Genomic DNA, 12,310 nt, shown 5'->3' with positions numbered 1-12,310 from the left:
GGGGGTTAATGTCCTTTAGAGAAGGAAATCTGCCGTCCTTACCCGGTCTGACCTATATGTGACTCTTAACTGCCCTCTGAAATGGCCTAGCAAGCCACTCAGTTGTATTAAAGCACTAAGGAAAAACAATAAGAATAAAACCAGACGTACCACCCGGCTTCAACCTAGGCATCGGATTCGGACTCCCTCCCTAACAGCACTGCGGGAGCACCTTCACCACACGGGACTGCAGCGGTTCAAGCATGTGGCCCACCACCACCTTCTCAAGGGCAATTAGGGATGGGCATTAAATGCCGGCCTTGCCAGCGACGCCGGCATCCCGTGAATGAAGTAAAAAAATTACCCATTGATTTCAATACATGGGGCTGTTTCAGTTACATGGATTACTTTCCCCCGAATATTCTCCCTCCTCTCCAGAACAAATAAAGACTTGCATTTATATAGCGCCTTTCACGACCACTGGACGTCTCAAAGCGCTTTACAGCCAATGAAGTACTTTTTTTGAAGTGCAGTCACTGCTGTAAATGTGGGAAACGCGGCAGCCATTTTGCGCACAGCAAGCTCCCACAAACAGCAATGTGATAATGACAAGGTAAGCTGTTTTTGAAGGTGCTAACTCTAGGGTAGGGTACAGCTCCATTGTGCCAGCCATTCTCCAGCATGTAACCCAAGTAGCCATTCTTCCTATGTGAGCCCAGACAGTGAGCATTAACAGGCTCTTTGGCCTTGGGGGGGGGGGGGAATCGCAGCTGAAGTCATCCCTGTCCTCCACTGACGTCCGAACACAGTCAATTTCCAACAGAGGTGGTGGGGTTATAATCGGTAGCCTGATTTTTTTTCAACTCTCCCCCGTTGAGGGGCGCTGAGGCCAATTGTAAACCAAGTAATGCCCTGCAACGCACCAGGGATCAGATCAAATTTGGGGTCTTCCAGCCCGTACAGCTCAATTAATTCAATTCCATCCTTGAAGGGAGACTCGTGACTGAGCTGGTGAGGTTGTTAGACACTTCACGGAAGGACAATAAGGGTTCCTAAGCAACTTGAAAGGGCCATAGGGGTTATGGTTGACCGTTACTTGCTTATTATGTGCGATGGGAATGTCACATACCTGGCGGAGGTGGTTTTGATGTTGTTTCTGTAAAATAAAAAGGGTTGTAAAGATTACTGACCATTCAAATTACTGACCACTCAAATTACTGACTACACAAATTACTGGCCACAAATACTGACCTGGAGGTGTGGTCACATTGGTGGTTGGTTGTGAAGATGTCCCATCGGTGGTTGGTTGTGAAGATGTCCCACCGGTGGTTGGTTGTGAAGGTGTCCCACTGGTGGTTGGTTGTGAAGATATCCCATCGGTGGTTGGTTGTGAAGATGTCCCATCGGTGGTTGGTTGTGAAGGTGTCCCACTGGTGGTTGGTTGTGAAGATGTCCCACCGGTGGTTGGTTGTGAAGGTGTCCCACTGGTGGTTGGTTGTGAAGGTGTCCCACTGGTGGTTGGTTGTGAAGATGTCCCACTGGTGGTTGGTTGTGAAGATGTCACATTGGTGGTTGGTTGTGAAGATGTCCCACTGGTGGTTGGTTGTGAAGGTGTCCCCTCGGTGGTTGGTTGTGAAGATATCCTATCGGTGGTTGACTGTGGAGATGTCCCACCGGTGGTAGACTGTGGAGTTGTCCAATCTGTGGTTGGTTGTGAAGATATCCTATCGGTGGTTGACTGTGGAGATGTCCCACCGGTGGTAGACTGTGGAGTTGTCCAATCTGTGGTTGGTTGTGAAGGACACAAATCACAGTAATCTTAGCTGGTTTGCCACTTCTAGGTAATTACATAGGATTACATAGGATATACGGCACAGAAACAGTCCATTTGGCCCAACCAGTCTATGCCGGCGTTTATGCTGCACTCAAACCTCCTCCTGTCTTTCCACATCTAAATCTATCAGCTTAACCCTCTATTCCCTTTGCCCTCATATGCTTGTCTAACCTCCCTTTAAATGCATCTATACTATTCGCTTCAACCACTCCCTGTGGTAGCGAGTTCCACATTCTCGCCACTCTCTGGGTAAAGACGTTTCTCCTGAATTCCCTATTGGATTTCTTGGTGACTATCTTATATTGATGCCTCTAGTGATGCTCTTCCCCACAAGTGGAAACACTCTCTCTGTATCCACTCTGTCAAAACCTTTCATAATTTTAAAGACCTCTATTAGGTCACCCCTCAGCCTTCTTTTTTCAAGAAAAAAGAGACCCAGCCTGTTCATCCTTTCCTGATAGGTATACCCTCGCATTTCTGGTATCATCCTTGTAAATCTTCTCTGCACCCTCTCCAGTGCCTCTATATCCTTTTTATAATATGGCGACCAGAACTGTACACAGTATTCTAAGTGTGGTCTAACCAAGGTTCATACAGGTTTAGCATAACCTCCCTACTTTTCAATTCTGTCCCTCTAGGAATAAACCCTAGTGCTTGGTTTGCTTTTTTTATGGCCTTGCTAACCTGTGTCGCTACTTTTAGTGATTTGTGTATTTGTACTCCGAGATCCCTTTGTTCCTCTACCCCACCTAGACTCGCTCCCTCCAAGTGATAAGTGACCTCCCTATTCTTCCTACCAAAATGTAATACCTCACATTTATCTGTGTGGAACTTCATTTGCCAATTATATGCCCATTCTGCAAGTTTATTAATGTCCTCCTGTAATTTGTAGCAGTCCTCCTCAGTATTGACTAATCCCCCCAATTTGGTGTCATCCCCAAATTTAGAAATTGTGTAATGACAACAGAAAATGCTGGAAAAACTCAGCAGGTCAGGCAACATCCGTGGAGAGAAATTTGAGTTGACGTTTCGGGTTTGACCCTTCTTCAAAACTGGAGAGAAAAGGAACTAGATCGAAGGCAGGGCTGCGATCGGACAAAAGAATAAAAGAACCAAAAGAAGTAAAAGAGATTAGAAGCTAGACGAGATGGTAATATGCTGGGGTTAGGTGTAAAGTGTACTGGCAGGGCAAAAGATAGCTGCCAGGTGTGAGAGAGAAACAAAAGGAAAGGGGGGGGGGGAGGAAAGGAGTGGAAAAATATAAGTAAAAATGAAATAGGGGCCGAGGTTATGATCTGAAATTGTTGAACTCGATATTGAGACCGGAAGGCTGCAGAGTGCCTAATCAGAAGATGAGGTGCTGTCTTTTGCCCTGCCAGTACACTTTACACCTAATCCCAGCATATTACCATCTCGTCTAGCTTCTAATCTCTTTTACTTCTTTTGGTTCTTTTATTCTTTTGTCCGATCGCAGCCCTGCCTTCGATCTAGTTCCTTTTCTCTCCAGTTTTGAAGAAGGGTCAAACCCGAAACGTCAACTCAAATTTCTCTCCACGGATGTTGCCTGACCTGCTGAGTTTTTCCAGCATTTTCTGTTGTTATTTCGGATTTCCAACATCTGCAGTATTTTGCTATCGTACTAGTGTTTAGAAATTGTGTTTTTGATTCCAAAGTCTAAATCGTTAATGTAAATTGTGAACAACGGTGGTCCCAGCACTGATCTTTGAAACTCCAATTACAGTAACGCCAATTCTGTAAGTTCTATTCCAGGTTTGAAACTGTCTCCAGTCTTGAGCTAAAATGCTTAGATTTTTATAGATAATGTATCAGAATTAACAATGTAAAATGGTTTTCTAATCTTTAGCTATGCATTATATCTTTATCGGAAAATGTTGCAGAGCTATGGGGGAAAGAGAAGAGGAGTGGGAATAATTGGATAACTCTTTCAAAGAGCCGGCACAGGCACGATGGGCTGAATGGCCTCCTTCTGTGCTGTATCATTCTATGATTATGATACAATATGAATCACGTTTTGCCTTATCGTCGCACAGAGATCCAGAATGCATATTAAACCTGAGAATAGAAGGACTTTGAGGGACACAGGAGAAAGTCCTCTGGGCCGTAACAAGTTCCACCCCTTCTGCCTATGTCAACCAAACATATCTGCCGTTCCCATCTCCCGTCGCCCCTCCACAATTGCCTCGAACCCATTTCGCTATGCGGCCCTGGTAACTTATTCCACAACTCAAGTGCCTTTCGGTGGAAGGTGTGACTGACTTTCTTTTTCTGGTCCTGCCAACCTCCGACTTTCAACTGGGCATCTCCTGGCATTCCAACCCTGTGGCCGAGCAAGCAATTTGCCAGGTGTAATTTCTAGCCAATTTCCCTCATAACAATGACAACTTGCATTGAGTAAAACGCCCCCAAGGTGTTTCACAGGAGCGTCATCAAACAAAGTTTGACAACGAGCCACATATAAGGAGATATATAAGGCTCTACAGGTGGTAGTGAAAGCTGCACAACACACTATAGGAATTAAACTACCTGCTGTGCAGGATATCTACCCCGAGAGGTGCCGGGGGAAGGCCCTGAGAATCATTAAAGACGCGAGTCACCCCAGCCACAACCTCTTCGCCCTGCTCCCGTCCGGTAAGAGATACCGAAGCATACGGTCTCGTACCAACAGGTTTCGAAACAGCTTCTACCCCCAGGCCATAAGACTCATGAACGATTAATTTATTATTATTTATTACTGTTGTTTTATTTATTATTACTGTCTTTCTATTAGTATTTCTATTAGTATTTTTATCATTGTAATGCCATATTTATTCCAATGTTGGGAGGACTCGTAAAAATCAACATTTCATTGTGCAGTACACACGTCTGCTGCATATATGACAAATAAAATTGAATTGAATTGAATTGAATTGAATTGAATTGATATTTGGACAGGTGACCAAAAGCTTGGTCAAAGAGGTAGGTTTTAAGGAGCGTCTTAAAGGATTGGAGAGAGAGGTGGAGAGGTTTCGCGAGGGAATTCCAGAGTCTAGGTAGCTGAAGGCACGGCCGCCAATGGTGGGGCGATGGAAATCGGGGGACACGCGAGAGGCCAGAATTGGAGGAGCGCAGAGATCTCGGAGGTGCTGTAGGGCTGGAGGAGGTTACAGGGATAGGGAGGGGGGGCGAGGGGTTTGGAAACAAGGATGAGAATTTTAAAATTGAGGCGATGCCGAACCGGGAGCCAATGTCGGTCAGCGAGCAGAGTGGGGGGTGGTGGGGGAGGAATGGTGATGGGTGAACGGGACTTGTATGGAAGTTTTCGTAACTGTGAAAACCTCAATTAGACAGCCTCAAAAGTCTCCTAACTTCCAACGAAAACCAGAAGATGTCCTTGCAGCTTAAACCAAATTTACTTGTGCGATATATAATGGGCACTTTGGAACCGCTTCAATCCCATTGAGAAAAGCCTGTTTATTGGTTTCAAGTTGCACAGTGTAAGGTTTGCAAAATTTCGGCAGCCCCCGAAGATTATTTGATGAAAGAAAACCTGGTTGGAATGTACTTTAAAAACCCAGGGCATCAAAGATGGCTGCAGCAGGCCTCGTGGCAAAAGAGAAAGACAGCCTGTCTGAATATCTCCCAGCACTGGATGACGAAAGGATTGAAAAAAATACCAGCCTCTGAGTACTTAAGTACTTGAAGCTGTCAATCAACTGCGGTTAGGAAATTTCAACACGGAACAAAGGACTCTGTTTGCACAAGCCCTCAGCAGTGTTGACTCAAGGGCTTAAGTGGTTGCTGTCAACAGCTCAGACACACGGCTGACTGACCAGGCAAATACCCCAAACCAAAACCCCCTACAACAGTTCTATTTATATAGCGCCTTCCATGTAGTAAAATGTCCCAAGGCCCTTCACAGGAGTGTTATAAAGACACAATTTGACACCGAGCCACATAAAGGGCAGATTGCTAAAAGCTTGGTCAAAGAGGTCGGTTTTACGGAGCGTCTTAAAAGGAGGAGAGCGAGGCGGAGAGGTTTAGGGAGGGAATTCCAGAGCTTGGGGCCCAGGCGGCTGAAGGCACGGCCGCCAATGGTGGAGCGATTAAAACCGGGGATGCGCAAGCGGCCGGAATTGGAGGAGCGCAGAGATCTCGGAGGGCTGTAGGGCTGGAAGAGGTTACAGAGATAGGGAGGGGGGCGAGGCCATGGAGGGATTTGAAAACAAGGATGAGGATTTTAAAATCGAGGCATTGCTTAACTAATATCCATCCAAGGATGGCCTGTAAGCTAAGAGAGCACGGTACAGGACGAGTAGGTTCTGGAGTTCGTAACAGCTACACTTAGGAACGTGAACTGGCTATTCGCGCCATAACTAAGACTGCCTATTTCCACCTCCGTAATATCGCCCGTCTCCATCCTTGCCTCAGCTCATCCACTGCTGAAACCATCATCCATGCCTTTATTACCTCTAGACTTGACTATTCCAATGCACTCCTGGCTGGCCTCCCACATTCCACCCTACGTAAACTTGAAGTCATCCAAAACTCGGCTGCCCGTGTCCTAACTCACACCAAGTCCCGTTCACCCATTACCCCTGTGCTCGCTGACCTACACTGGCTCGCGGTTAAGCAACGCCTCGATTTCAAAATTCTCATCCTTGTTTTCAAATCCCTCCATGGTCTCACCCCCCCATCTTATCTCTGTAATCTCCTTCAACCCCCCTCCCCCCGGAGATACCTGCGCTCCTCTAATTCTGCCCTCCTGAGCATCCCTGATTATAATCGCTCAATCTTTGGTGGCCATGCCTTCAGCTGCCTGGGCCCTAAGCTCTGGAATTCCCTGTCTAAACCTCGCCGCCTCGCTACCTCTCTTTCCTCCTTTAAGACGTTCCTCAAAACCTACCTCTTTGACCAAGCTTTTAGTCACCTGCCCTAACTTCTTATGTGGCTCGGTGTCAAATTTTTTTTGTCTTATAACCACTCCTGTGAAGCGCCTTTGGACGTTTTACTATGCTAAAGGTGCTATATAAATACAAGTTGCTGTTGTTCTAAGTGTGGAGCCAAGCGACATCTGTCCCACAGCTGGACAATGGAGGAGAGGCGTTGGTGCAGGGTGTTACAGAAACGAACGGAGAGTAATATTGAGCAGGGTGTAAAACCAGAGTCCCACTCGATCCTGTGGGATTCCCGATGGATGGGTGAGGTTAAAATGCCCCCTTTGTTGAACTTTTCTGGACCTTTGACTTGGAGCAGTGTCAATAATTGAGGTGCCGTAGCTGAAGACTTTCTTACCAGTGCAGGCCACGATGCAGACTTGGTCCACTGCAAGTTCAGAGGTGGCGTCATCCCTTGAAACTCCTTCTATCACAAACTGGAAAGAGAAGCACATCGAATTAGACCATGATACACCTGTGGCCCCAACTCCTCCTGACCTGTGACCCTCAGGAGCCTCCCTACGCTCCAAGTGTCTCTGGCCTTTGCTTTGTGCCCATAGATTGTATCCGGAGCCAGGATTCCATGATTTCCATCTCCTTTTTTTTTGATTCGTTCATGGGATCTGGGCGTCGCTGGCAAGGCCAGCATTTATTGCCCATCCCTAATTACCCTTGAGAAGATGGTGGTGAGCCGCCTTCTTGAACCGCTGCAGTCTGTGTGGCGAAGGTGCTCCCACAGCGCTGTTAGGGAGGGAGTTCCAGGATTTTGACCCAGCGACGATGAAGGAACAGCCGATGTATTTCCAAGTCAGGATGGTGTGTGACTTGGAGGGGAACTTGGAGGTGGTGGTGTTCCCATGCGTCTGCTGCCCTTGTCCTTCTAGGTGGTAGAGGTCGCGGGTTTGGGAGGTGCTGCCGAAGAAGCCTTGGCGAGTTGCTGTTGCCCAAGGGAGCAACCTCAGGATGTCCCAAAGCACTTTACCACTGCACTTTTACTGGTGTAATGTGGGAAACGTGGCAGCCAATTTGCGCACAGCAATCTCCCACAAACAGTAATGTGATACTGACCAGATCATCTGTATTTAGTGCTGTTGGTCGAGGGATAAGTATTGACCCCAGGACACCAGGGAAAACGCCCCTGCTCTTCTTCCTCTTGCGGTGTGGGATCTTTTACGTCCACCCGAGAGGGCAGACGGGGCCTCAGTTTACCGTCTCGTCTGAAAGACGGCACCTCCGACAGCGCAGCGCTCCCTCAGATTATGGGGATTATGTGCGCAGGTCTCTACGGAACTTGAACCCATGGACTTCTGGCTCCGAGGCGAAAGAGTGTTACCCACCGAGCCACGGCCAGGAGCGCAGTGCGTGGGAGATGGTTGGGGGGGTGGGTGGCAGGGGCGGGCGCTCTTTCGTCCCATTACCCCCGGAGTGCATCATATCGCACTCCGGCCAAGAGCAGCCGGCGAGGGAGGCACAGCTTGGGATTCCAGCCCTTACTAAAAAGCCGCACCGAATTTGGCCAACACAGGTCCGTCACAGAGAGCAGAATGATCCAGATACCCCCACTAGTGGTCAACTCCACCCCAGTTTCCCTTCACTATCCCACAGTACTGTCCATCCCTTCACCAATCGACAGCCCCGTCCATGCCTTTACCTGAATCGGTGATGCTCCACAGTAAACCGCCTGGGCCTGTGTCCATTGCTGCCCGAGGTTTCCAGTAATGCTCAATAACCGCCATTCTAAAAATCCTAATGCACCAAACAAGACGGGTAACAAAGTGTCATTGGACGGGGAATTACAGCAGCATATCAGGAAGAGATAGCCTGTGTGTGTAAAGATCTACTTGGGCGAAAGGGCTTTATTGCAAGCAGAGAGGATGCTTTGGAAGTGTGTGTGCTTGTGTATCCGTGCTTGTGTGTATATGTGTATCGATGTCAGCGCTGATGGGCGGGTCGCGTCGTCCGCATGCCCGATACGAGACTCCCAAAACAACCACTCTACTCGAAGCTCCGACATGGCAAGAGAGCCCCAGGTGGGCAGGGGAAACGCTTCAAGGACACCCTCAAAGCCTCCTTGAAAAAGTGCAACATCCCCACCGACACCTGGGAATCCCTGGCCCAAGACCGCACAAAGTGGAGGAGAAGCATCCGGGAAGGCGCCAAACACCTCGAGTCTCTTCACCGGGAGAAAGCGGAAGCCAAGCGCAGGCAGCGGAAGGAGCGCACGTCAACCCAAGCACCCCACCCGCCCGCTCCCTTCAACCACCATCTGCCCCACCTGTGACAGAGACTGTAGGTCCTGCATTGGGCTCATCAGTCATCTGAGAACTCATTTTTAGTGTGGAAGCAAGTCATCCTCGGTTCCAAGGGACTGCCTAAGAAGAAGAAGAAGTATATGTGTATGTATGGGCGTGCGCATGGGTGTGTGCGTGCGCGTGCTTGTGTGTGAATGTGTGCTACTGCATATGTGCATGTGTGTGCGTATATGCTTGTGTGTGTGTGAGTGCGCATATGTAAGTATGTGCGTGTGTGTGTAGGTCTATAAGCGTGCGCATGTGTGTATATGCATGTGCGTGTGTGCGCGCGTGTATATGCGTCTTTACATGTGCTTGTGTGTGTGTATAAGCGTGTGTGCGTGTGTGTATATGCGTTTGTATGTGCGCATGCCTGTGTGTAGGTGTGTATGGGCGTACATGTGTGTATATGCGTGTGTATGTTGAGTAGACTAGGCCTATATTCTCTTGAGTTTAGAAGAATGAGTGGTGATCTCATTGAAACATACAAAATTCTTCTAGGGTTTGACATTGTAGATGCAGGGAGGATGTTTCCCCCTGGCTGGGGAGTCTAGAATCAGGGGTCACAGTCTCAAGATAAGGGGTCGGCCATTTAGGACTGAGATGAGGAGAAATTTCTTCACTCAGAGGGTGGTGAATCTTTGGAATTCTCAACCCCAGAGGGCTGTGGAGGCTCAGTCGTTGAGTATATTCAAGACTGAGATCGATAGATTTTTGAATATTAAGGGAATCAAGGGATATGGGGATAGTGCAGGAAAGTGGAGATGAGGTGGAAGATCAGCCATGATCTTATTGAATGGCGGAGCAGGCTCGAAGGGCCAAATGACCTACTCCTGCTCCTACTTACGTTTTTATGTATGTATGTGTGCGTGTGTGTGTGTGTATGTTTAGCTGGTCCTTTCCCATAGCACACAGGGCCTAAAGTGACTGGACTGGAAGCTTGCTACTTGCCTTGTCGCTCTGCGTAGACGTTTATTGCCATTGTTGTCGTGTTCCCATACAGGTAATAGTAGAAAGTCAGAGAGAGGCACTGGGATAAGTGAACTGATGGACTCTTCAAGTGGAACCTGTGTCCTGGTTTGTTGTTCGCTGAATCAAGCAGCATGTATTTACCAACTGGAACAGGATGGATAGGCTTCAGACAGCGTCTATTAAAGGGTATCACAGCTCTGCCCATTACTCTACAAATGATCGTGGTGAAAGGATTCGCAAGTTTCATGTCTTCCCCCGAGGATTTACTTTTGGTTTATTAAAGAAGCCCTGGTTGGACTGAGTTTAAAATCCAGGGCTCAACAAGATGGCTGCGGTCAGCCTCATGGCCAAAGCCTGTAAGTTTCAGTTTGGACTGACAAGCTTGTATTCTGATGACTGTGAGAAGGAACTTTCCAGAACTTGAATGCAGACAGACCTTCTGCATTTATGCATGAGAAACAAACCCAGTGGCATTCGGGCCTCTGATTAAAAGCCATCAAGGTTGTTTGCACAAACAATCAAGAGCAGACAAGGCCTATTCAATATGTAGTGGGACAAGCTCAGCTGCATTCAGGCCTTCGTTTAGAGGACGTCAACATTGTTTACCCAAGTGCTTCAAAACGATCAACGGGGCATTCAGACTGGAATGGCCCCATTACGAAACCAGTTGGACAAAGGGGAACACTGATGAGGCGTTTAAAACCGATTACTGGCCATCCAGGTCGATGGGCCCAGATCGGTACCTTTTGTATGAGTTTCAATACGTCCAGATTAGACAAAAGAAATGAGCTGATCTGGCGGGAGATAAGGGCTACCGGGAAGGGTATAACTAGTCCCTCGGGAGGCCATTTCTCTCTCTCTCTCTTTCCTGCCTCGCCTCTGGTGCCCTGCCGTACCATCAACCCAGCAAAAAGGACCGTCGATGAAGAGCCCGTCCAGGGAAGTAGAATACCCGCAGTTACGTTTAATTTCTGAGGTATCTCTGCTTTGGGGCGGTGAAAACCTAAGACATCGACAGGCAACAGGGCACGGAGCAGGCGTTTCAACATCCTAGACTGGTGAGCATCAATTTTCTGGCCCATCACAAGACAACCTAGATAGGTGTAAAGGGTGGGATTTAAGGGGAATTGCTAAAGAGTCATTCTAGTTATTTTCCCTCGATGTGTCCATTTCTCCTCCCCCGTTAAGAATAATTGTGCTGCATCCATAGTGATTTTCTCTATAGTAATTGTTCTCTATTTTAATAAATATTGGTTTTCTTTGCATCGAACCACTGGTCTTGTTTGTCTATATCACTACTTGTAAATAAGTCTGGTGGTCAGAACCAAAAAGGGGAAGCGATTCGAACCGCACGGGGCTGGGGCAGCTCAGGCACACGACTGACTGACCAGACACAAACCCCAAACCAAAACCCCTACAGTGGGGGTGTTTAACGCCTTTTCACAGAATTAGATATTTGAACCCCTACAATTCAGGACCCCTACATCCCGAGTATGAATAAAAACAATGTTTTCTTACAGCCAGGCTTGGAGAAGTCGACCACCGCGCCGATCCCCTGTATCCAGCCGTCATCGTTTCCATCACCTACATATTTCGTCGTGGTCCATCCACACATGTCCGATGCTTCATCAAAATCACAGCCATGGATACAAGCTGCGTAGAACAGTGCGATAAACACAGTGGATCAAAGCTACTCTTGTTCTAACTGTACGCACAGTGAGTCTTTCTACTGCAGTGGTACCCATGAAAGCTAAATCCTTAAGGAAGCTTGATACTTTTTGGCCCATTACTAAACTCAGGGTCTGTCCCACCACCAAGCTCAGGGTCTGTCCCATTACAATACTCAGGGTCTGTCCCATTACCAAACTCAGGGTTTGTCCCACCACCAAACTCAGGGTCTGTCCCATTACCAAACTCAGGGTCTGTCCCATTACCGAACTCAGGGTCTGTCCCATTACCAAACTCAGGGTCTGTCCCATTACCAAGCTCAGGGTCTGGCCCATTACTAAACTCAGGGTCTGTCCCACCACCAAGCTCAGGGTCTGTCCCATTACAATACTCAGGGTCTGTCCCATTACCAAACTCAGGGTTTGTCCCACCACCAAACTCAGGGTCTGTCCCACTACCAAACTCAGGGTCTGTCCAATTAGCAAACTCAGGATCTGTCCCATTACCAAACTCAGGATCTGTCCCATTACCAAACTCAGGGTCTGTCCCATTACCAAACTCAGGGTCTGTCCCATTACCAAACTCAGGATCTGTCCCATTACCAAACTCAGGGTCTGTCCCATTACCAAACT

General features: G+C 47.9%; 1 protein-coding gene across 1 annotated transcript in view; it reads right to left on the bottom strand.

The window, feature by feature from the left end:
* The window catches only part of LOC147090597 (zonadhesin-like), a 202,780-nt gene that overhangs the window by 117,061 nt on the left and 73,409 nt on the right, over window positions 1-12,310 (bottom strand). The window contains exons 19-24 of the mRNA XM_085977363.1: window positions 11,529-11,663; window positions 9,990-10,154; window positions 8,399-8,493; window positions 7,106-7,184; window positions 1,231-1,761; window positions 1,109-1,135 (exon numbers count right to left, since the gene is read on the bottom strand). Coding sequence (XP_085833489.1) covers window positions 1,109-1,135; window positions 1,231-1,761; window positions 7,106-7,184; window positions 8,399-8,493; window positions 9,990-10,154; window positions 11,529-11,663 — 1,032 coding nt within the window. The remainder of the gene's footprint in view (window positions 1-1,108; window positions 1,136-1,230; window positions 1,762-7,105; window positions 7,185-8,398; window positions 8,494-9,989; window positions 10,155-11,528; window positions 11,664-12,310) is intronic.

This window comes from Somniosus microcephalus, unplaced genomic scaffold (assembly GCF_052327205.1).
Source record: "Somniosus microcephalus isolate GS21.2 unplaced genomic scaffold, FLI_Smic_1.0 unresolved_chr4, whole genome shotgun sequence".
NCBI classification, from domain to species: Eukaryota; Metazoa; Chordata; class Chondrichthyes; order Squaliformes; family Somniosidae; genus Somniosus; species Somniosus microcephalus.
This window is presented reverse-complemented; position numbering and strand designations above follow the sequence as displayed.